Source organism: Sander lucioperca, chromosome 3 (genome assembly GCF_008315115.2).
Source record: "Sander lucioperca isolate FBNREF2018 chromosome 3, SLUC_FBN_1.2, whole genome shotgun sequence".
Taxonomy (NCBI): Eukaryota; Metazoa; Chordata; class Actinopteri; order Perciformes; family Percidae; genus Sander; species Sander lucioperca.
The window spans coordinates 23,051,488-23,075,967 of NC_050175.1; the positions used below are offsets into that span (position 1 = coordinate 23,051,488).

Below are 24,480 nucleotides of genomic sequence, written 5' to 3' on the forward strand. Positions count from 1 at the left end.
AAATAAAATAATAAAATAAAGGGGGTTCTAAAGACATGCTCTAGAGGGCATTATAAATTTGGCTCCATTGGCTATCAAATTGTTTATTTTTATTTTGGTCCTCTGACATTGATCTTTCAATACACAAATAATACTTTGTTAGAGCCTTCCAATTCCTATTAAAGGTGCTTCTTTATTTTTCCAGTTTTGCAATATAAATTTTTTAAATATAAGCGAGGAAAAAAGTATCTGCCAACTAGTTGGATATCTTATTCCCTCTATATATTGAAAAATACACATTTTTGGAGTGAATATGATTTTTCTGTTAGTATACTTAGATAACCAAATTTCTATACTCTCCCAAGTCTTCTTAATTGCTTTGCAGTACCAAAAAGCATGCATAAGGGAGTCACCATATAGGTTACATTTTAAACATACTCTGATGATGTGTTATCAAACTTGTACATTTTATCTCTAGTGTAATATATTCTTGTCATTATCTTAAACTGTATTAGTCGCAGATTTTCGTTAGTAGTTAATTTGTATGTTAGTGACAAGCTTTCTTTCCATTTTTCTTTAACGTTAACCCCTAGGTCTTCCATCCATTTATTGTATATACTTTGTAATAATGCATCACTGCTTTCCATGCTTATCAGTAAACTGTACATAGAGCCGATCAGCCTCCTTTTTTTGTTGCTTTGGCTTAAAATGTTAGACATTTCAGGGCTGATGTTCTTTTCCAAGTCAACATTGCAGGTAATCCAGTTTTTCAGTTGCATATACCGAAATAATTCTGTATCTTTTAGGTTATATTTGCTTTTTAATTCACTGAATGGTGCAACAGTGTCGTGGTTTGTGACATCTAACAACTGCTGGATTCCACCTTTTATCCATGTTTCCCAGTAAAGCTGCGTGCTCTGTATATTTATTGATGGATTGCTCCAAATTGGTATATGTCTGGGAAGCCCTATTTCTTGATGGAGAATTTTTTTTATTTTGTTCCAGGCCTTTAATGTACTATTAATAACAACATTTGTTGATTCAATATTGTCCTTAGAAAAAAGTGCTAGCAGTAAACTGTTGCACTGTAATTGATTGTTGTTGATTGTTGTCTTCGTTTGTTTTACTTATTATGCGTTCAATATAAAATGACTGAGCTGCTACATGATAGAACTCTAAGTTTAAGTAAGTAAGAGATTTAGACCCCCTTCTGCTCTTGAGTGATACAAAAGTTTCCTTTTCAATCTACATGCTTTATTTGACCAAATGAACAAAGAAATTATTGAGTTTACCTCTTTAAAAAAGGTTTTAGGAGGCGTTATAGGAATAGTTTGAAATTTAAATAAGAATTTCGGTAACCACACCATCTTAAAGAGGTTTACTCTTCCTATTAAATTAATCTTAAAGTCTTTCACAAGTGGCAGAAAGTTATCTTTATACAACTTGGTCTTATCGTGGCTAATATAGGTAATAATAGGTAATAAAGGTAATCATTTGCTTGTTTATAATCTGTTAAATTCTTGTTTTCAATCTACAGAAGTTTTCAGCACAACCATATTCAACAAATTGACAGGGGCACTTTCCAAGGTCTCTCTGCTCTCCGTTTACTGTAAGTCCACTCAGTCACACACTCTGTAACATAAATAGTAACACAAGTTGGATGCTGTAAAAACAAATGTTTTATGGCTGTGATTTTACACAGAGACCTGAGTAGAAATGCAATCCGAGTTATCCACAGAGACGCTTTCCTCTCCCTCACTGCGCTCACCAACCTGTGAGTATGATGTGTAGTATTATTTTACCACCTCCCATCATAATGAGTACAGAGAATAATCTTTTCCTTTTTTGCAGAGATTTGAGTATGAACTCTCTCACTGTGATTCCGACAACTGGACTGAGCGCGCTCAGTCAGTTGAAACTCTCGGGGAACCCGCAGATGAAAAATGTGCTGACTGCGAAAAACCTGCCCAAACTCAGGTGAGGAAGAACTTCTGTTATCTGACGTGTTTGGTGCTGACTATGTAATTGCAACGTTCCCCTTTCGATTACTGAGAACCTTTCATTGCATGTGATCCCCCACCTTTCTCTCTCCTCGTTTTCTGTCTGCTCTCTACTGTCACTCTCTAATACAGGCACAACATGTCCCCAAAAATATTTCAAAACATTGTGATTTGTTGAATGTTAAAAAAAAAATCAAGCTATATTGAAATAAAAATATTCAGCAAAAGAGACATTTCATTTATGTTGTAAACTGTGGAAAATGTACAAGGATTATCTTCAAGATTGGAATAAATCCCTGACATTTCAGTTTTCGAAAGAAAGATCACATCATTACAGGATGTAGACCATACACAGGTATGGCCAATTTTTACAGACTGATTTCTGGCCGTCAAAATTGAGCTATATTGGGAAGGCTCTGCATAGCAACATCAGGCCTCTGTGGTGTTGAGGAAGTCAGGATGTTCTGAAGACTGTACCGGTACTGATGTATTCAGTCAGTGTAATTAACCCATTTTTAACCATTTAGTTTCCACACCTTTTGGTTTTCAATGGGTAGTGACAAAGGGAACACATCTCTGCGTTTTATAAATATACTGATTTTTATATGTATTTTTTGATTGTATCTTATCGTTACACCTCCTAAATTGCCATACTGTATATATACATAAATATGAATTTCCCCAAGGAAATTAAAGTATTTCTTCTTCTAACTATATTTTTCACATGGAAATACTTCTCTCATGATGTGAGTGTGCAGTGTTCTGCATCTAAAACAGACTTGCTGTAACACACTGAGTCCAAAATGGTGATGTAGAAAACACAGCATACATGCTGTGCTGCACAAACTTGAGCCAAGCAGTTGAGTTGTTGTTAATCAGTCCGGCAGATGAACTGGAAACGCTCGCCAATGCTAACTTTGTAAACAATATAATTCGAACTAATCATGTAGTGAACAAAAGGTCTACAGAAGATAATAATATTCTATTCTATCTGTTTTTCTGTCTGTTGTGATTTTATGTTTGTGGCAGACTGCCTGAAAAACAGAGACAAACTCCACCTCTTCTCTTACGTTTAATGAGCAAGCCAGCTGAAGTTTAGACACGCTATGGAAACATCCAAATGTTATTTTTGAAAAACATCACGAGCCAAATATTTGCAGACAAACGTTATTTATGCTTTTCCCAATAAGGTATTAAGATCCAGCACCATCTGTATTATCAACACTGGAGCTCAGCAAGATGCTCACAGCCTTTCTAAATGACCAATGTTTGTTTGTAGGTCCATCTCCCTCCCTTATGCCTACCAGTGCTGTGCATTCGTTGGCTGTGACTCAATGACAAGTTCTTCCGAGGAATATGATGTAAAGAAATCTACAGGTGGGAATGCTGCAGTCAGAGCCTTTTCTTTGGAACAGTTGACATGTTAGCTAAACTTTTTTGGGGAGTTTATTTACATAAAAACAACTAAAAATATCAACAGTGTTTCACATGAGCATCCAGGTACATGAGCATACTAACAGCATTCATTCTTGCCAGACCACCAGTTATCAGATGTAAATATTGTTGTTAAATGTGTAAAACATTTTTTGCCTTTTTCTTTTACCCACTCTGGCATTTACCTGCTTCAGATATACAGTATATGTCTATAATTAGTTTAAAAAAAGTAACTGTAAATAAATAACTGTATACAGAACATGAATTTCAGATTATGGAAGCTGTCATAATTCAATAACTATTGTTGATTTTTGTATAGCAGAAACAAGAATTTAGAAAGTCACACAAATGCACTTGTTGACATACTTCCTGCTGTATACACCTGACTCCTTTTTTTTTTTGGCCAGGCTGCTATCTTGAAATAAGATTGTCTTTTTCACATTTGCATTTCTTACATGACATTTTTTATTTTAGGCGGGGAGGATGTGGAAAGAATCTCAATGATTATGCATTGCTCTCCTTCACCAGGTAAGCATTAAACAGCTTTCATTTCGTTATGGGTCTGTGTTGAAGAGATTTGAAATAATCTAAAAATCCAAATTAAGCCAAATGAACCGTCTAAAAATCCAAATTAAGCCAAATGAACCGTTAACCTTTGAGCAACCACATTGTTTCTGTCTTCAGGAGCCTTCAAGCCTTGTGAGCACTTGCTGGGTAACTGGATGATTCGTCTGACAGTCTGGTTCATCTGCCTGGTGTCGCTGGTCTTTAACAGCCTGGTGCTGGTGGCCACCTTCTCCCCAACACACCGAGCCACAGGCCATTCCCACTCCCTCACTCCGTCTCTCTCCCCAGCCCGGCTGCTGATGGGGCTGCTGGCCCTGGCCAACCTGCTCACAGGCCTGTATGTCGGCGTTCTGACCGTGCTCGACGTTGCCACCTGGGGCTCGTTTGCCGAGTTTGGTGTGTGGTGGGAGATGGGGCCTGGCTGTCAGGTCACAGGAACTCTGGCCGTCTTCTCGTCCGAGTGGGCGGTCTTGTTACTCTCACTGGCAGCCGTGGAGCGCAGCGTGGCCGTGCGGACAATTCTCGGGAAGGTAATGATGTCACCCAGAAGGAACGGCGGCAGCCATCGCAGATGTTGGAGAGGAGATCAACGCTTCAGCCTTGCAGCAGGACTACTGGGGCTGCTGGCTGCTGCTGGAGCCTGCCTGCCTCTCCTGACCTCCAGTGACCAGTCCGCCTCTCCTCTCTGCCTGCCCTCGGCTGGCGGAGAGGGTCCCGCTCTGAGTGTTACAGTTGTTCTGGTGCTGCTCAACGCGCTGGCTTACCTGTTCACTGCAGCTGTGTACACCCAGCTGTACTGCCACCTGGGCAGGGTGGAGCTGGCCGATCCAGAGCAGACAGGCGCCCTGCGACACGTTGCCTGGCTCATCTTCACCAACTGCATCTTCTTCTGCCCCGTGGCAGCTTTCTCCTTCACCCCTCTTTTGACTGGCTCTACAGCCGGCGGCCCAGAGATTGCCAAGTCCGTCACCCTCATTTTCTTCCCACTGCCTGCGTGCCTGAACCCAGTGCTGTATGTGTTCTTCAGCCCGGCCTTCAGGGAGGACTGGCTGAGACTACGCGGCCGCGGAGGAATGACCAGGGAGGTGAAGGCTTGCGCTGAAAGTCACGGAGATGATGGTGGCGGAGGGTCGGAGCTCACAGACGGCGGCTCCTCCACCCACCTGGGCTTTGACTGTGGTGTGTACTCACAGCTTTGTGGAGAGACAGTTGTATGCGAGCAGTGCGAGGCTGCGCTGCATGCCAGAACCTGCTCTTCTCCCTCATCCTCCACGGTCTGTAGACACTTGGTGAAGTCTCACAGCTGTCCCACCCTCCTGGCGGGAGCTGCAGTGTGCCAGCACGCTGCAGGGTTTTGGGCAGACAGCGGCACACCCTCTGCTCAGTCTGAGTACGCAGACGAGGGGGACTCGTTTGTGTCAGACAGTTCAGACCAGGTTCAGGCCTGTGGCAGAGCCTGCTTCTGTCAGAGCAGAGGCCTTCCTCTGGTACACTACTCATACAACATACCTCGAGTCAAGGACTAAGGACGCTTCAGAGCTCCAGTACGTCTGTGGGCACAGATCTCTCTGTCATGTGAAATTAGACCCTACAAGAATATGTAAACATTTTTATATCGAATAACAAAATGTGCCAACTAAAACACTATTCAGCAAGCACTTATGTTTGTAATTACTGTGTAAACAGAGATGCAACCAATCATTTAAAGGGAACTTGGTATGCTTTATGAACTTATAGACCAATTCTACGTGAGCTGAACTGAGCACATCATGTTACAAACTAGTCGACAAAGGATCTCGCAAAGGAAAATGTTGCCACCAGTGCCTGCCTCTTGCTTTCGATTGGATCTCCTGATGTTGCGAGCCTCAATGTTTGTGTCAAAGGTTTTGTGATTTATCTGTTTTACCTGTACTTATAAGCTTTTTCAATTTTATTGGCTACACATCTTGTCAATTTTTAAAGTTTCTCCACAGCAACTGTTGATTTTATACTTTGATTTTTTGTTTTGTTTTTACATAAATGTAGCAAATGTAATAATCATTGTAGACTTTTCTGTGTGAATGTAACTTTTCAGGTGGTCTTCACCTACCAGAGCGGGATAATGTAATGTCAGCAATAACTTCTGCCATGCCTGCCTGTGATCGTAATCAGTGTGAGAATGGTATAAGTAAACGCCAGTCTATAATAAACACGTCTTTGCTTTAAGTTACTAAGACTAAGAATGTGATAAACGTAGCAGATATCACTGTTATAGCACAGCTATGCTTGGTGGTGGTGAAAGATGTTATTTATTGTTTGAGCAGCAGGACGGTGGAGACAATTTCAGGTGGCCTTTGAATGATGAATATACAATATACCCCAAGCATTCACCAAAACTACAGGACTTCTCTTTGTTTAATTCTTCACCAAAAAATAGTACACACATACAGGTTTGGGTCATTAGTCTGAAAGATAATTCCAGTTATTTTTTTTTTAAATCTGGGCCTTATATTCTGACTTGTTTGCTATCATGCTGTTTGATTTGGATCAAACTTTTTTCTTCACTGCAGAGCTACACATTGTATTTTCCATTGGACAAAGAGATACATCAAACCCAACAAACATTGCCTTTTCAGTACAATAACGCTTAAATAAGACCTGCTTTTACCTGATGTTCAGATTTCTGGCTGACAGAACAATTAAGAAGTGTTGACTGTTGAATACAGTGTGTTTAATAAGCGTAGACTGTTTCCTGTAAATAAAACCTGCCCAACATTGATCAAAGGAATAATTTAACATTTTGGGAAATACGCTTATTTGCTGTCTTGCTGACAGTTGGATGAGAAGATTAATACCACTCATCACATATCTGTATGCTAATGTTTAGGCTATAGCCAGCAGCTGGATAGCTTAGTTTAGCATAACGATTGAAAGCAGAGGGAAACAGCTGGCCTGTTTAATTTTTTCAAAAACTGAAGGATTAAACAAGTGCGATATAATGTATAAACTAGTGAGATTTAGATGCTCTGGTATGTAACCTTTGGACAGAGTAAGACTAGCTGTTTCCCCCTGTTTTCAGACTTTATGCTAAGCTAAGCTAACCTGCTGCTGGTTTTAGCTTCATATTTAGCGTACATATATGAGAGTGGTATCACTTTTAAAATTTAAATCTCGGCACGAAAGAACATTTCCAAAAATGTCACTAAAGAAAAAAGTAAACTTTGGTTTTATTTTGCTCCCCCAATTGTAGAGGTTTGGTGAACAACAAGCAACAAACAGGAAATCCCAAAAATGCAACTGTATTCACACTTGAACTTATGAGAAGAGTGATAGCTGACATACATTTCTGCTTGATTTAAAATGTATCATTAAGCATAATTTGGCTTGTGAGCGACACATTAATACCGTCCAAGTAAAACACATGAATGTAATCCCACTCTTCCACTTCTTCCAACATGATGTGAACACAGCACAAGACTGGCAGCCAGCTGAGTCAACAAGAACATATGCAGTGCCAAAAAGTATAAAATGGACCATTATAATTGAAATATGGGTAATTATTATTCAACCACAAATATTTAAAGAAGTATCTGCATTGTGGATCTTCACTTTTTGGCTCTACAGTGCAATAATTGGCAACATTTTGACCACAATAAATGGGCACGATGGTAAAAAAAAGTATGAAAATAAGGCCTATCTTTAAACTAATTCACTGCCTCCAGTGTCTTTCCAATCCAGTTGCATTGTACACACTTACTGTATGTTCATTTTGGTCTGTATTATTGTACAGGTCATCAAAAGAGCAATTTTATATAGTAAAGTATTTTAATGTAGATGTCTTTTTACCCTGAGAGCTGACCTGAGACTGCGTGTGACGAGGGATTGACTGATGTTTGGTGTGTTGGAGCATGACTGTACACATTAAAGGTGGATACACCCTCAGAGCGTGTATCCACAAGTGTATGTCATGTGAGTGCTCAGGAATTTAGGCAATGTAGGGAAACGTTTTCTCCCACCAACAAGACTTTCTTGTGTCCTTATAATGCACCATTTCATTTGAATCTCTGAATTTTATTTTCTGTTTTCCATGTAGTCATTTGTCTCGACTGGGTATGTAAATTCTTGCAACCAAAATGTCCGTTGATTGTTTGAGATGTCCCATCTGGTGAAAATGTACAAATATTTTAGTAGGTTGGTTATTGGTTTTCTTTTTTGTATTTGTATGTAAATTATTTGAAAAGAAAACTAGTAATCAAGAATGGGATGCTAACTAAGGAAGCTACCTCCTCGACTGCAGTGGCTACCAGCAGTGCTTTGTAAAAGAAAAGTCTGTTTTCATCTGTTGTGATTCTTTTTGTTTGCATTCTTAGCTTTATTTTGACACGTGGTTGTACACCATCATTTTAGATAGGTGCAAATTGTGGGAGGAATCTATGTACTGTATACTGTGATTATTATTTTTTTTAAACCTAACTATAAACTATGAAATTATTTGTTTTATATTTTATAGATACAAACTTGCAGAATAATACAGACTATAAAAAGAATCTCACTTAATTTCAGTTCAAATTAAAGTCTTATTTGTAGTTTTTCATGTGCGATCTCCCCAAGTTGTTTTATTTTGTTCAAGTAGATAAAAAAATTCTATAAATTGTGAATGAATAAAATTGGAAGAACACAACCATTTTTATTTACCTTGGTGTTAAAATTAAAACACTGCAGCGACCGTTATCTTTATCAAATATGTTATATATGTGAAATTATTGTACATTTTAATTTTGTTTAATACTTGTTGTCATATCACATCTTTCTAGCTAAAGCAGCTCCGCCACTTTTAAGTCGCTGCACATATGTTTCCTGGGATTGGAGATAATATAGAAAAATTATGTTTATTGCAATATGGCATAGAAAGGTCAAATCGCCTGAAAATGAAAATATTGACATATTTTTTTCTCCCAGCAGAGTTCCCATTGGACTCTGAATGTCAGTATGACCAATCAGAAGAGAATTTACCATGGTGATGAATAAACTTTGAACTCAGTGAGGACTTATTGTTCTACTTACCAAACCTTTGATACATACTCCAAACTGAGTACCGTCAAGTAGTCCGATCACTAAAGAGAAATTATGTAAACTTGGTTGGCAGTAACGATAAAGTGTCTAATTTCTGCTTAGAAAAATGTCCCAAAAAGCAGTTTTTAGCAGCTAGGCAGTCCATCACTTTGGTCTAGACTGAAATATCTCAACAACTACTGGATGGATTGCCATGAGATTTTGTATAGACATTCATGGTCCCCAGAGAATCAATCCTAATACTTTTTACCCTGACTTTTCCTATAGCGTCCCGGTGAAGTCAAAGTTAACATTTATCCAGTGAAATATCTCAACATCTACTAGGTAACAATGTAAGCATGCTTAAACGATGAACTAAGATGGTGAACATGATAAGTTCCTACTAAACATCATCGTGTTAGCATTGTCATTGTGAGCATGTTGGCATACTGACGTTCCGTAGTGGAAAGTTATTCAGTGAATTTATTTTAGTACAATATTGGGGTACTTGTACTTTACTTGAGTATTTCCATTGCATGCTAATATGTAGGCTACTGCTCCCCTTTTACTCCACAAGTATTTATTTGACTGCTTTAGGTACCAGTTATTTTGCAGATTCAGATTGTTAATACAAAATCCACTAATAAATCATGATGCATTTATTGGCAGCACCTTTACCAGCTGCAATATTAAAGTGTGTACATTAATGCATAAAGAGTACTTTTAGTTTTACTTTTTGTTGTACTTTAAGTGTATGGTGAAGGTAATACTTTTTTTTTACTTAAGTAACATTTTGACTGCCTTTAAACTTGTGACAGAGTATTCTACACTGTGGTATTGCTACTTTTCTACTACTTCTTCCACCACTGCTGTTAGCATTTAGCTTAAAGCACTGCTGTGCCCCACAGAGCTGCTAGCTGTAGACTTGGTCTTGTTAAAATAGTTTCAGCTGCAAAGCCTAAAGCAGACATCAATTTAGGGATGAACTGTTTTGTCTAAACTGGACCTTTCCAAGCCTGTTAACACGTTTAAGACCCTTTGTGCCATTCGGTGGAGTTTCCTTTCACCTCCCTTTACTGGCTCCCTTTACTCGTGTAGTGAGCTGTAACTTGGTGATGAGTGAAAAATAACCTCTGGGGTTGTATAAAGAAACAGACATGCCATTTGAGAAGTCCTGTTTAGCTTTGAACCGTGTCGCCTTTTCACTTGTAATTTATGGATTTTGGTGAATCCCTGTGTCAAAACACCTGGCAAAAGTGGAGGCGCTGTAAGGCATTCGTCATGTATGTTAATAGTGGCCCGGTGACATGTACAAAGGCTCACTGGATCTTTTGCAGCTGTACGTTGAGAGGACACAGGAAATATTTACATTGAAGGCATCAAAGGAATAACTGCGGATTGATGTTACAGCAGCTCCCGCTCAAGAACACCACCATGTGTTCCTCTTCACTCACATGTCCCCAGTGGTAAAAGGACATCATAGCTATTCCAGCCCTTCACACGCATCCATCTGTGGTGTGCACATTAGGCACATGCCTCACACCTCTGGCTTTAGCAAGGCTTTGTTACAATAAAACTAAGCCCTCAACAACTCTTGTCCATTCCTGTGGAACTCTGAGTATCACTGGCATGCTCTCATTCATTTTATGAATGCCATGGCTGCTAAAGCTTTATCATGATGGCAATTTTACTGGTGTCCACTTGTGCACCACTACTGACTACACTGTAATGCCACTACTTGATAATATGACTAAATGAAATCACTCACGTGTTTTTGAAGGATATATATTGACCTTTGTAAGCACACAAAAAAATCCAAACACTGCAATCCATTTCTTTAGATCAGCTGAAAAGAATGAGAAACAAGATGACATTGCTACCTTCTTTGACTATTATGCATATTTACTGGACACAATTATCCATTAATCTCTACTCTACTAAATGAGAGTAGAATTCAGTAATCCAGTGGTACACATGATACTAACACAACAGTGACGAAGATACATGATGATTCCAGAAGATTAAAGTGGTGCAAACACAAAAAAGGATTTGTGATGCAGGTGAAGAGTTTGTCGTGACACAAAAACAGTCAACATGCAGGAGACAAATTGATCTTCTCTTCAGTCAGCAGCTCCAACCTCCTCACTTCTTCTCTTCTTTAGCAACTTGAGCTGCAAGCCAGGAACATAAGTCAAGATTCAGAGGCCTTGATAAGTCAATTGCACAAAGTTACATTTGTAGCACGATTTTCAAATGCAAATACATATTTTTCAACAGTGTATCACTATAGTTTTTTATAAAAAATAGTTAAATTGTATGACTTAAAACAAGCAATGGTTATAAGCAATAACAGATTTTGTTGTCCACTTGGGGGAAGCAGAAACAAGGTGTGAACACAATATTGACATATCATCACCTTCTAAGTTGAGATGACAAACTTGTTTTCAAGCCTATTTACACATCCAGCAAACATCTTTTAGCTCCACTATGTCCACCAGCTAGTCGCTAACAGTCTGTCTGCTGTTTGGTGCTAATCATGTAGTGTACGGTGAGTTTTTAGAGCTTTTCCAATGAAAACGACGCTATCAGAGCTGTGAGAGTGAATGAAAACAATAAAGTTGGTGGCCAAAACAATTAAACAATTATCTAATAGATGTAATACAAGTCTGTAGAGCTGAGGGGAACTGCATACACTGGTAAAAATTGTCTATGGGTTCATCACTAGTGACACCTCATAAACAAGTAGTCATGTGATCCATTGGTAATATAAAAACATTGATTATAGCTTCTTTAATTGTATGTATTTTTGTTACTATAGATACTAGATATAAACTAGAAATAGATTCAGTGGAAATTGAGAAACACGAAAAGCGTATAGAGATTCCACCACAGGAAAAACAAGTGCTATAATTTAACCTGATGAAAATTCGTACTATATTCTCACATTTACACTAATCAGAGGCATCAAAAGTATTCACATTCATTACTCAAGTAGAAGTATAGATACTAGGGTTTGAAAAGACTTCTGTTGAAGTATCAACTCAAGCTTTTTACTCAAGTAAAAGTGTAAAAGTACTGGTTTCAAAACTACTTAAAGTATAAAAGTAAAAGTAATGTAAGGGGGAAAAATGCCATTAAGGACAAAAGCTTAGCCCCCACAGAGGCCTATAGTGCACTACCCCACCTCCACAAAAAAAAGGAAGTACCTTGTTCAATTGTATTTGTCTGTTCTGTATGTTCAAAAATATAAAACAATAAAAAGTTGATCTTAAAAAAAAAAAGGAGCACAGGGCGACATTAAAGAACGGCTTGTGTAATAATAACTTATAACAATAACTTATTTCAGGCTGAGTCTGTGTTTTTCAGACAACGGCAGCTACAGTCTGGTGTTATAATCTTCTACAGTGAAATACAGCCACTTTTACACCGTTTAGCTGTCAGCATTTTAACCGTGTTTAATCCAGCTACTAGCTAGCGGTAGGCTAACATTACCTGCTGCCAACTGTAGTGTTAACTAGCGTCCCGTGCAGCAATGTTTCAGTTCCCTCTAACGTCCGTTTTCGGAGCATCAGAGAGAAGCGCAGGCATGTAAGTGGCACCTAATAAGGCACCGAAATCCGCGTTACTATTCGGTCCGGTAGATAACGGTCGTTGCACCGGTGCCGTATTAGCACCGGGTCTGTGCAGGTGCAATGGATCGCGTACAAACCAATAGGGTGTCGAAATGGTTTATGTTTATACTTCTCATCCAACCACAATCAAATTCACTCTATCTGGATGGCGCGATTTATCTGGATAGGTTTTTTTTGTGTGTGTGTGTTTTTTTGAATGATGACAAGCCGGAATGAAAACAAGCCGAACTGAAATAGGAGTAGGCCTAACGAGGCTTTTTTTAAAATGTAAGGAGTAGAAAGTACAGATAATTGCGTGAAAATGTAAGGAGTAGAAGTAAAAAGTCTGCTGTAAAATAATTACTCCAGTAAAGTATAGATACCCAAAATTTCTACTTAAGTAAGGTAACGAAGTATTTGTACTTAGTTACTTGACACCTCTGACACTAATATATATGTTTTTCTTTATGTGGACTTTCATGATAAAATATTTATTATTAAAAAAATAAAAAGTAGGGGAAAATGCCAGAGGAGGAAAGGACGTGTCTAAGTGGGTCATGAAAAAGAGGACACATGCGTTTCTGTCTCTGTACCACCCAGCAGGATACTTACGGCGGACCTCCAGTTTACACTCCACTATGTCCTCTCCGCTGTCATTGACTGCTTTGCACATATACACTCCTCCATCGAACATACAGGGCTTACGGATCTCCAGCGTCAGAACACCTTGTTTACTGAGCATCCGGTATTTGGCTTCATTCGAGATGTCCATCTTGTTTTTGTACCAGGTCACTTTGGGCTAACAACATAGGTAAGTATTATAGTACGTCAGGTGATACTTTTCACAATCTGCAATACTCTTACAATTAGGCCATAATTTAGTACTAGTCCATTAGTCATCACTGGGTTTATCTGGTGGATACTGTTTCACTAAGAATATGGTGTTTATTACTTCCTACTAATCCCCAAATGTCTGCATGAAGAGGTGTGTGTGTGTGTGTGTGTGTGTGTGTGTGTGTGTGTGTCAGAGGTTATAGGTATACGTGTCTGATGGTTTGTGAGTATTTTTTCTTTGCTTTAATTCTTTGTTGTTAAATGTTGAATAAAAATTATTTGTAGTATTTGTAGTGTGAAAGTTCATTCTTGGCTCTCAACTGTATGTTTGAAAACTCCGGAAAAAGTTGTTATTTGGAACTTGTTTGGATTGGATTTTCAATGTCAGGATCATGCTTAACTTTTAAAGCAAATGTCGACAAAAAGTCCTTAAAGTGCTCGAATGTAATCATACCAGCTACTGTAATATGGTAGAAAGCTCTGGAAGTAATTAGCTAGAAGTAGGAGTTGTTTTGTCAAAACTTAAAATGTCTTCCATTAATTTGTTTTTCTTTACAATAAAAAGTATGATAAGATTTGTGTTTGTTAGTGCTATGAAATCTGTAAATTTGCATATTATGTCATGAGCCTACTGACCTTTGGCATTCCTCTGACAGAGCAGCTGAGGGTCGTGCTGTATCCTGCTATGATAGAACGGTTCACCAACGGATGTGTGAACTTGGGAGCCTGTGAGAAGTCATGTTCCTTGTAGGTGGGCGGCTTGTACTCAATACCTGAGCAGAGAGACAGACCACAACTGGGTAATTGGATATTGTTTTCTTCAGGACATATAATCAGAACCACAATGGTTTTGCACTAATTATATATGTGCAGTCAGAGGCTGAGCTCACCTGTTTTCTGGATGTAAGCGCTGTCTGCTGTGTTGCAGGGCTCTGGGCTGAGACCCACCAGGTTGATGGCAAAGACTCGGAAGACATACTCATTCCCCATGATGAGGTCAGACGCGACGCAGTTGGTTCGCCTGTACTGCTCGTAGACTGTGTACCACTCCTTCATATGAATCACAAAAACATGTTGCACATTCAGTTTTTTTCTCCAGTTCAATATGTAGTTTATGTTGTACAGGTGGAAAATGTGAAGAAAAAAAAAATAGTGGAGAAATGGCATTATGAGGGGGTTACTAAATGATTTGATGGAAATGTTGTGAATCATATGCTGTGGCCTTCACAATCACCACATCTCAACCCAACTGAACACCTATAGGTGATTTTAGAGGTAAGGTTGATAGTGAGCTAAGTGGGGAGTTGTAATTAAGGAACTCCTTTATCTCGCTTATAATGTTAAAACATAATATGAAAAAACAAATTACTATTAATATAAAGGCAGAATAAGGTTAATCACATCAGATTTCCCTATTTTGCAGCCAATTTCAGTCATAAGGGTCCACTGTTTGTTCACTGAGACTAATTATATTTGCTAAATAAATTATGGCAAATAACATCAGACAATACTATTCTAGATATATCACTGATTTGATTTCAACATTCCTTCACAATGTACCTGAAACTAAAGGAGTTAAAGGAGTGCAATTGCTCACAGTTTTAAATGTATTTATTTAGGTACAAGAATGAAATAGGATATGGGCAGATTTAAACTGCATCAGCCATTATCTGACATCTAACAGGTACACAGCACATTGTTATTGGTAACATGATGATCAGCATCCCCAAGCTTGCTATAAAGAGATGCAAGGAAAATTAATTTGATCTAATAATGACTACAGTGAAACATGAACCATCACCCAAGCCGGGCAAGAAAACAATGGCCCTGCGTCACCTTACAGACAATCCAGACCAGGTCAAGGCTACAAGTATAAGATTAGGACATTCCTGGCCGATATCGTTCCTGGCAGCTCGAGGTGGAGGACGGTGCCAGTTGGAGGTCTTGCCAACATGCCCATGATGTATCGCTCCTGGCCAGCAGAGGAGACTGCATGCTCAGCATTGGCTGATTACAGTTTATGTGTCACAAGGGAGGCTAAAATATCCCTCTGTGTCCATGCAGCATTCATCCTCACACATGTAGAGACCTCCTCACTCATGTCAATAGAAAGGGAGTTTTGCAAATGTGGCTTTACAGCAGCTCAGTTGGTGGTTGACCTGCAATGGACCAGTTTCAGTGAGCAAGAAATTTAAACATTGCCTTACTCTAAAAATACCTCTGGATGTCATATGTTGTTGCTAGTAACTGAGACTTGAGACTGGAGTTAGGCCAGGTCCAAATTACTTTAAATTGAATCAGTGTGGGTAGTGTCAATAAACTTGTTGAGGGGACAAGTGCAGGAAGAAATGTTCTTTATTGTTACTCATTTTGACTGCAGCTTCTCATTATTTGGTGGCGCAACATGCTAACATCAACATTTGGATTTGGTCTCTTTAAAAAGTAAATTATTTATCTACATTGGGTTCAGGGAGGTTTTCAACACAGCCTTTTCAGCCTGGGTCCAAAGCTTTCCAGTAAAAACCTCTGATGTGATTTAATTAGCATAATAATTGCCTATACCATCAACATCAGAAACTTGTTTTCAGCTTCACTTGAATGTTATATAAAAACAGATGTAAGCTTTGCTGCTAGCACCCAAGGGTGCGGAGTCTCACCATGGTCTTCTTGTCAGCTTTCTGAATGGTGTAACCAGTTATTTCACAGTTACCGTTGTCCTTCGGCGGCTTCCACTCGAGTGCCACATTGAAGCCCCAGATATCTGTGATCTTCAGAGCCTGAGGGGGCCCTGGAAGATCTACAGAGGAGAAATCTGAATTGTGATTAACTGTCCACTACAATGATTATATTTATTCAAAACAATAACACCCACTGCCAGCCCTCAATGTGTTCAGTCCTGCTTACCAACAATCTGCAGTGTGATACTTGCTGTGTCTTCCATGTTCTCAATCTGCACCTGGAGTTCATACTTCCCAGAGTGTTTTCTCTCTGTCTTGCGGATGAAGAGGATCGTATCCGTATCGCTGTTCCTGACACTAGCGAATGTGGGGCTCAGAAGCTCCCCGTCTTTGCTCCATGTGACCTTTGGCCTGGGCTTACCCTGCATGACCAGAAAAGACAAAGTTTCAGTTCAAGATGCTATATGTCAGGTCAAAAATAACAAATGATTTCAAATGTTACTTAGCAAAGCTAACCTGAGGCCTGTACTACGAAGCAAGATTTGGCGTTAACGAGCTAACTTCAGGTTCAACCCAGGGTTTTCTGTACCACGACGGTGGATCACTTGTTACCGGGTTCAATCGCCGTGGTAACTTATGCTGAACACCTAACCTGGTCGGGAGCAGGTTATGTTGGAAATTAGAGATCAACTGGTGTAAAAGCACCGCCTACTGACCAATCAATACTCGACTGATAACGGCGTCACCGTTCTTAGAAGATCAGCTGGAGCTCGGTGGGCGGAGAGAGAGAGAGAGGGAGAGTGGGAGAAAGGGGTGCGCACATAAAAGTTAAAGTATTTAGAGACCGACAACCCCGTTAGCATTCCCTGATGTGTATATTTATGAAATACATAGATTGTAATGGGAGGGAATTACATATCGGCTCGGCTTCTTGAGCCGTGTGTTGCCAATGCGCACATCAGTTTGAATTATGTTTTTATATATATTTATTTGCTCTCACGATAGCTTCCCACTGCCAGGGTTGCAACTGAAATAATAGGCTAAACGATAGTTTATGGAAAGCACAAGTGTAATTATGGTCAGATCTTGGTCCTGACTGATGGGGAAGTGATATTGATAAGCGTTGTGATTTACGCATCTACAGCGTCGGCTATTTTTTTGCCAGCTTTCCTCCTACAGCAGCGACTGTATTGCGTTTTGCCTGCAAAACCGTGTCTGTGTTATTCATATTCATGTAGAATTATAGTTTGCTCTTCTTATGTAAAATATGCGGCTCTACACCGCCTCTTTAATGTGAACGCGCGCGTCTCTAGATTGGAAAAACCTGGATTGACTGAACTAGTTGTTAACCACTGTCGTGACACAGGTTATGCGGGACCGCGGTTGTTAGGTTAGGTGAAGCCGGGTAACTGAAATAAATCCAGGACATGTTGATCTTGATTCGTAGTACAGGCCTCTGGGCTTGTTGAACACAGAAACACAGCTACTAAAGGCTAACCTAGCTTGAAACATTAGTTAAATTATCTGAGACTAAGCTGGCCTGGATGAGTGTATACTTTCCAACCTAAGAGGGTTTGTGCTGTGTTAACTGACTCACCCAGCCACTGTTTCAAGTTTTTAGGTGTATTTACAAAAGGTTTTGCTGTGGGAAAATAAAAATAAGAATCAGTCTTCCAAAACATGTTTGTCTCCAGTGTGTGTGACCTGCGGCGTCCGTCCACTTGAGGCTCTCTGCCTTCCTTCCTGAATCAATCCTCCATGACACTCCCACCTTCCGCTTGAGCCGGGTTAAATCAGCATCACACAAACACGCCCCCTCATGTGTCACAAGTCAGTACTGACCCGTTCGGCACTAACTACATTCACTGAAAGACCTGTCGTAAGATTTTTCAAGGAAATATTGCCGTAGAAATATGGCCGTATAGTCTGTCACTACAATGTATTTGTTACAAACATGATGCTTGACCTTCCACGTAGCCACCAATAGGTCAAGATTTCCCCTGGCCCAACACTTTTTGATAGTTACATGTTAAAGTAATAATCTCGAGGAATTTCAATAAATGCCCCTTACTGTAAGTCACTATCTATGGCCGAATGAGGTAACAGTGGTGATTGAGCCTATGGCCCACTGATGAAAGCCCTTGCATTTGCAGTATTATGAACTGGATGTCTGAGGTGTCATTTCCCGGGAAAAATCACAAGCGGCGGCAGAGTTAGTGACGTGTTTTCCGTCACCCAGCACCCAGTGGTTGGTCCTCCAGAGAGGGTAGGCGGAGCTAACACAACAGTCCTGCTTTCATCTGCCAACTGAGCTAACTGATGTCACACACTGTTTGGATCTCTGGGAAGTGAGATCCAAAATCACACCTGCAATTACCACTTAGTGCCATGGGTTCCGCCAAAGAGAACCAAAAGGAGATCTTCAAGATTTAAAGGTGCTCTAAGTGATGTTGGGTGGCGTCGCTTCTTGTTGACGTTCGAAGTATTGTCAAACAAAACGGAGGCTAGCTTGCCCCACCCTCCTCCTCATCCCGTCTCCTCCCCCTCCCTTTCGCGCACTAACCCCCCAACCCCCACCCCCAAATCCTTCTTATCGGTTATTGGCTGGAACACTGTTATGTTTCATGGTGCAGGTTGGCGCAGTTTGTTTTTGTTGCCGTTTGTGGAGTTGGGCTGTCTACAGAGACCGTGTTTTTTTTTACAGTGTGTTCAGGGGACAGGCAGCTAGCGGATATTGAGGAGATGTTTGCTGTATGTGACAAAAAAAATGTAGCCTAAAAAACGTGTGACATCGCTTAGAGCACCTTTAACTTTAGCGTAAAGGTATTTATAGGTATTAGTATAAGTTTTCTCTGGCGCCACCTTCAGATCAAACTTTACATGTTTCACCCAACTGCTGCTATCTAACAACACTAAAGATGCCTTTCGGTTTTTGATATAGATACTAATGTGACAATGATACCATGAGGGTGTAGAAACTGGTCAGCCAGTTTGTCAAGAAATATAAAATTACATTTACCGTAATTGAGCATTTTATCCAAATCTTCGACCCTTACAGGTGTGTACATTCATGTTCGTGTTGTACATTTATGTTTCACCCTGATGTGTGCACTGTATAAATACATAAGAAAAGCATTGTGGTGTTTGAATGATGATTTCAAGAAGGTGTACTGTACTGCACCTGGAATTGAATCACAAGATTGACAATTTCTCCAACTGTCTTGATAAGAGTCTGGCGGAGATTTCTGGGGAGCCAAATTTTAGGGCGTTCTGTGAAAGAAAAAAACACAATAAGAGGCATGACGGGGACAAAAAAAAATGGAAGAAACTCAAGACTGAAGGGTGAGTTTAAATTAGTAGAAATATTTAGCTGAGATGCATTGGATGAAACTAAATGAGTCAAAAGTCACCACTCTATAAATACTCACGCATTATCTCTCTGATGGTGACAGGCTGAGCCAGAGTGGTGGGAACACTGGGTCCCGCCATGTTGTAGGCCCGCACACGGAACTGCAGCTTGTCTCCGGTGGTGAGATTTTTGATGGTCAATGATGTCCGGTCAGTCAGACCCTGAATGGCTGGTATCCATTCATCTGCTATAAACAGGAAACACACAACAAAAGGGGGACAACAGTTCATGACAGCAAATACAATTCAAATATATACTATAATTCCAGTCATAACAAATATCAAGTACAATACAAGTTTTTGGTAATCTGACTGTCCTGTATCGTATTGTTGGATATTTGGAGGGATCAACAACTACTCTTTACTGTGATTAACTGATTGGTGTATGTAAATGTTAATGATATATGCCTTAAAAAGCTTTTCCTTATCAAAAGCATGCAGGCGGGTGGCTCCAGCACTTACTGCCCTCCTTGCAGTACTCAACCCCATAACCCTCGAGTTCAGCTGAGCCGATCCTCTCAGGCGGCCGCCACTTCAGAGAGATGGAAGTGTCACTGATGTCATCGACACAGAGTCCAATGGGCTCACTTGTGGGGGCTGAGAGTGAGGCAGAGGGCAAATTAATGGTCTCTGTTAGTCAGTTAGAGCATTACTGAATTAAATTGGGAATGAATTACCGAACAAGTGGATGAACCTGATCAGGAAAAAGTAACAAAAACTGGATCAAGTGGTTTTAAGGGGAAATGAGCAGCATGACCATGTACATCTTTGGCGGCTCCTTACTTTCAATTGAACTTTTACTTACCTACATGCAACAGAATTGCTACCAAGGCAGCAATTTAGTTGATTTGTTGGATTTTTGAGCCAAATAAAAGGGAATCAGTTTGTGTCTGTGGCTACATGTGTCTGGTGTCTGTCTACTGTTTCTGTCCACACAATCTTAAAGCTTTAGTGCGTAACTTTTTGATATTAATGAACATCTGTTACATTCAAGCCATTGCCAAATTAGTTGCTACAAAATCAGTTCCACACAACTCTCTCTGTATTTCTCAGTATGGCTATGTTCAGAAGATTGTGTCGTCTGGTGACTTTCCCATGCAGAAGCTCGAGTGAAGATATTGACCTCTTCTGAAGAGTCCATCATGTTTTTTTAATCCTCCGTGTCCTCCTTGGTTACTAGCAATTGCGTAGGGGGAGGAGTGGGGGCGCGTGCGCGATCACGGAAGGCTTGTATCATGGACGTGGAAGCTCCGACAGTGTTGTTGTCATTACTTAGAATTCCTCATGGGGGAGACAGAAACTATGCACTATAGCTTTATAGCAAGTAAGTACTGTAGTTGTTCATCAGATTTGGTAATCTTGCGTTAAGAAATGTATTGGCGTAACTAAACAATGTTAATTATCCAGGGTCTGTGGTGCCTGGTTGTGTGAGAAATCAGAAATACAGTTTACATTTAATTTATGTAGTAAAGAGTGATGTAAATTAGTATATATTTAACAACAGACTGCAACTGCAGACACCAGAAAACGATGATGTCAATTTCAACATCAGATATTTGTGGTTGTGTTATCAGTTATCAAAACTCTATTAGCCTGTAAGCCTGTGTACGTCATCCTGGAAAGATGAGCCGGTTGACTGACCTGGAGTTCACCGCAAGGCTGAAGTCTAAGTGCCGGCTGTATTTTCCCACAGGGATTAAAGGACATGATTTAAATTTGCATCAAAAGACTTTGATTTATCAGTCACTTCCCACACACACTGTTTTCACCACAGAAGTGCCAAAAGCAAACAACCAGTGTCACAACAAGTTTAAGCTGCAGAGATTTGTTTTCAAGTAAAAAAGCAAACGATGAAGCAATATTATTATGACAGTGTTTAGCATTGAGATGTACTCTCATTTGAAATTTTATTTATGTCTATTGTAAAACTGTAGTAGTCAAGGAATTATGGAGGGGGAGAAAATATTGTATGTATCATTGACTTCTAATAGAGATAAATAATGGCCATAGAATTATTTTGAGTGAGACAGAATAAATGTAAAACATTTATTTTGTATTTAAATTAAAGATAAATCCTGATGACGCATTAAAAATGTCACTACTGATTCAGCATATCAAACTTTGTAAATTAAACTTTTGCCAAAGCCATTGCAACAAAAACAATTTAATCAAAAATTAACAAGACATCCCAAATATACAATATCAGCTACTAATACTGGAAGTATGATAATTTGGGGCGAGTAACCCACACGTACTATGACTAGTTTTGCGCATGGTGCAGTGAAGAATCCTCCAAATGGCAACAGAGACAAACTTTATCGTTCTGAGGTAATATTTAGTCAACCATATAGTTTCATGTTGTTGCAACAACTCCATGTCACAGGACACAAGTATTCAGTGTAGGCAAATTATGGGAACACCTGTATGGGGTCATGGGTTTCCTTGTGTGTAGAAAGTCACAACAGCAGGAATCGTTTGTAAAGTAGCTCAGGGTGGTCTGGACAAAAGGTGCAGAGCAAAAATCTAATTGAGATGTGTATTAAAAGCAAATCATAAACAGTGCCATGACTAAACCGTGCTCAACACTTTCAAACACCACTGAAAAAGAGTGGTTGGAATATGCAGTCAATTAAGTTTCATTTCTATTTCTAAAACCTACATGATGATCCGACATCTCAAAATGAATAACACTACTACCAGCAGGTTGTGGCTCTGGTTCAGCAGCAGGAACGGGCTCCACAGGGGTATCTTCTGCAGGGGGGACACTTTCTGTTGGGGGGGATACCCTCTGCTTGTGGTGTCTCATTCTCAGCTGGAGCTTCCTCTTCCCCACTGGGGGCTGCCTCTGCAGGGGCGGCTGCTGCTGGTGGTTCATTACTGGCTTCTGGTTCCTGATCGACTACAGGAGGTGGAGGCATCTCTGTCTCAGGCTTGCTGGCTTCCACCTTTTCTGGTGCCTCCACTGCAGCATGTTTCTCTTTTTCCACTGGCTTCTTCTCAGCTGTCTTTGGAAGTTTAGGCTTTGTCATCCTTTAACAGAGTGTAGCCAAAGAATTTCTAATATGGGAAGAAGTTCCACTCTCTCGTTACTTCCGGCTTCTGAACTGGTTGCAGTTCCACCAGAGTTCCATATAGGGGGCGCTCACAGGCCAGTGCAGAATGAATGGGACTCTATGGAGCTATACCCCTCAAAATCCACTTTTCTCAGAATATAATTTTTTGTCTAGTAATTTGAATGTTGCATTTGAAAGGGGAGGCTAAGAAAATACACACTGCTGGGTGTTAGATTTTTTTAAAGTGGCTTTTTTGTTCTAAAAAGCCTTTTAAAATGTCAATGACGTCATACACATATACGGCCAGAGATTCTGCTTTACGGCAAGCTCTGAGTTGCTTCCTTTTTCTCTCGAGGCATCGACAACACAGCTGACAGATTAGGCTCTCCCTGTCAATACACATGCTAGAAAGAGGTTTGCTAATGTTTTAAAGACCACGCCGAAATATTCACTCTGGTTCTGCTTCGGATGCCATCAAGCGGGATCTCCGATCGTAATCAGTCCTTCACTGACCAATCAGCATTCATTAGCAGAATGCTAGCGTGTTATGGGCAACAACGACTCAACCTGTAACAAATCGAAAGGGCATAAGTACTCGTTCATTCAACTTTTGACCTATAATCCATGTTGAACTTGCAAAAACTACAATCAAATCTGAGATTTCTCAACGACAATCAGGCGAAAGAGACAAATTTAGCCGTCTAGCTCCATAGGGTCCCATTCATTTTGCACTGGACCGTGATCACCCCCAGTGGAACTCTGGTGGAACTGCAACCAAAGTAGGTACAATGGGGCTTAATAGGGAGTGGAACGGCTTTCCGTAGACGGGCTTTGGTGTAGCAGTCCTGCTGCTGACTGAAGCTGGTGGCTTGTACGTGTCTGGCTCTTCTGATGCTGCCTTACTTTAACCCATGCTCTCATTCTCTCTCTCTCTCTCTCTCTCTCTCTCTCTCTCTGTGTCTCTCTCTCATACACACACACACACACACACACACACACACACACACACATACAGTCTCTCATTCTCTTTGCTGTAGCGACAACAATTCTTCCTCTGGAGCAGCCTCCACAGTAGCGTGAACCCCTCTATGTTAAGCAGCTCGCCCAAGCAGAGCCGAGTGCTTGCCATTATTTATAGAGAGGGAAGCCAAAGATAGTTTCCTTATCAGCTGTTTTACAAGCAAGTGGCCATCTGGATACAATTATGTCCTCTCTTCAATCAACAAGTGGAGAACGAGATGGTGGTTCAAGAATCAGTGATAGTATAGTAGACTAAGAGACAACGCAAACCTGAGCCCCTGCCTTATAGGAGGATACTGTCAGGAAAGTAAGATAGTACATCTTACTAAACTGGTCCCAGACCTCTGGATCACCACACCATAATGATTTGTTTAGTAATTCATATGGAAGGAAGTAAAACAAGTCTGATTATCAAGCTTGCATCTTAATCAACCTCCCCTCTCATGTTTCTATGTTCAGGACCAACATGAAGAATGCCCAGGTGCTGTATGGAATACCATCCTTGACATATACAGTGTATATAGTAAAGATTTAGACGAGGAGTCTAGAAAAGAACATCATAAACGAAAAGGTCTCCTTAGAGAAGTACAGTGGAGGCTGACTATGTGATCAAAAGCGGACATAAATTCCTCATTGAAAAGGACTTAAAGCCATCAAAAACTTTGATTTGAATCTTAACTATTTCTCTATAACATTTAATATTCATGGTCAAATAAGCAACAATCAAAGTTTTTAAAATATCTTGAGGTATTATTTATTGAGGATTATCACTTAAAAACACACTTAATATGCTTCATCAGGACTGCGTGGGTGTGCTTTGATCATATATATTTGATTGATAGTGATGAAACAACCCACCAACTGT

General features: G+C 40.1%; 2 protein-coding genes across 12 annotated transcripts in view; one reads left to right on the forward strand and one right to left on the reverse strand.

Annotated features, from left to right (window-relative positions):
• lgr4 (leucine-rich repeat containing G protein-coupled receptor 4) overlaps positions 1-7,373 on the forward strand; it is a 34,471-nt gene extending 27,098 nt beyond the window's left edge. Inside the window, exons 13-18 of the mRNA XM_031324359.2 lie at positions 1,517-1,588; positions 1,682-1,753; positions 1,831-1,956; positions 3,259-3,356; positions 3,888-3,941; positions 4,098-7,373. Coding sequence (XP_031180219.1) covers positions 1,517-1,588; positions 1,682-1,753; positions 1,831-1,956; positions 3,259-3,356; positions 3,888-3,941; positions 4,098-5,506 — 1,831 coding nt within the window. The 3' untranslated portion in view covers positions 5,507-7,373. The remainder of the gene's footprint in view (positions 1-1,516; positions 1,589-1,681; positions 1,754-1,830; positions 1,957-3,258; positions 3,357-3,887; positions 3,942-4,097) is intronic.
• Positions 7,374-10,779: 3,406 nt separating this feature from the next.
• mybpc3 (myosin binding protein C3) overlaps positions 10,780-24,480 on the reverse strand; it is a 37,834-nt gene continuing 24,133 nt past the window's right edge. For all 11 annotated transcript variants that reach the window (XM_035999515.1, XM_035999512.1, XM_035999513.1 and 8 more), the window contains 9 exons: positions 20,005-20,139; positions 19,563-19,730; positions 19,316-19,404; positions 16,361-16,556; positions 16,114-16,253; positions 14,347-14,506; positions 14,093-14,229; positions 13,235-13,421; positions 10,780-11,182 (listed from right to left, as the gene is read on the reverse strand). In XM_035999515.1, the coding sequence (XP_035855408.1) occupies positions 11,154-11,182; positions 13,235-13,421; positions 14,093-14,229; positions 14,347-14,506; positions 16,114-16,253; positions 16,361-16,556; positions 19,316-19,404; positions 19,563-19,730; positions 20,005-20,139 (1,241 nt within the window). In that variant the 3' untranslated portion in view covers positions 10,780-11,153. The remainder of the gene's footprint in view (positions 11,183-13,234; positions 13,422-14,092; positions 14,230-14,346; positions 14,507-16,113; positions 16,254-16,360; positions 16,557-19,315; positions 19,405-19,562; positions 19,731-20,004; positions 20,140-24,480) is intronic.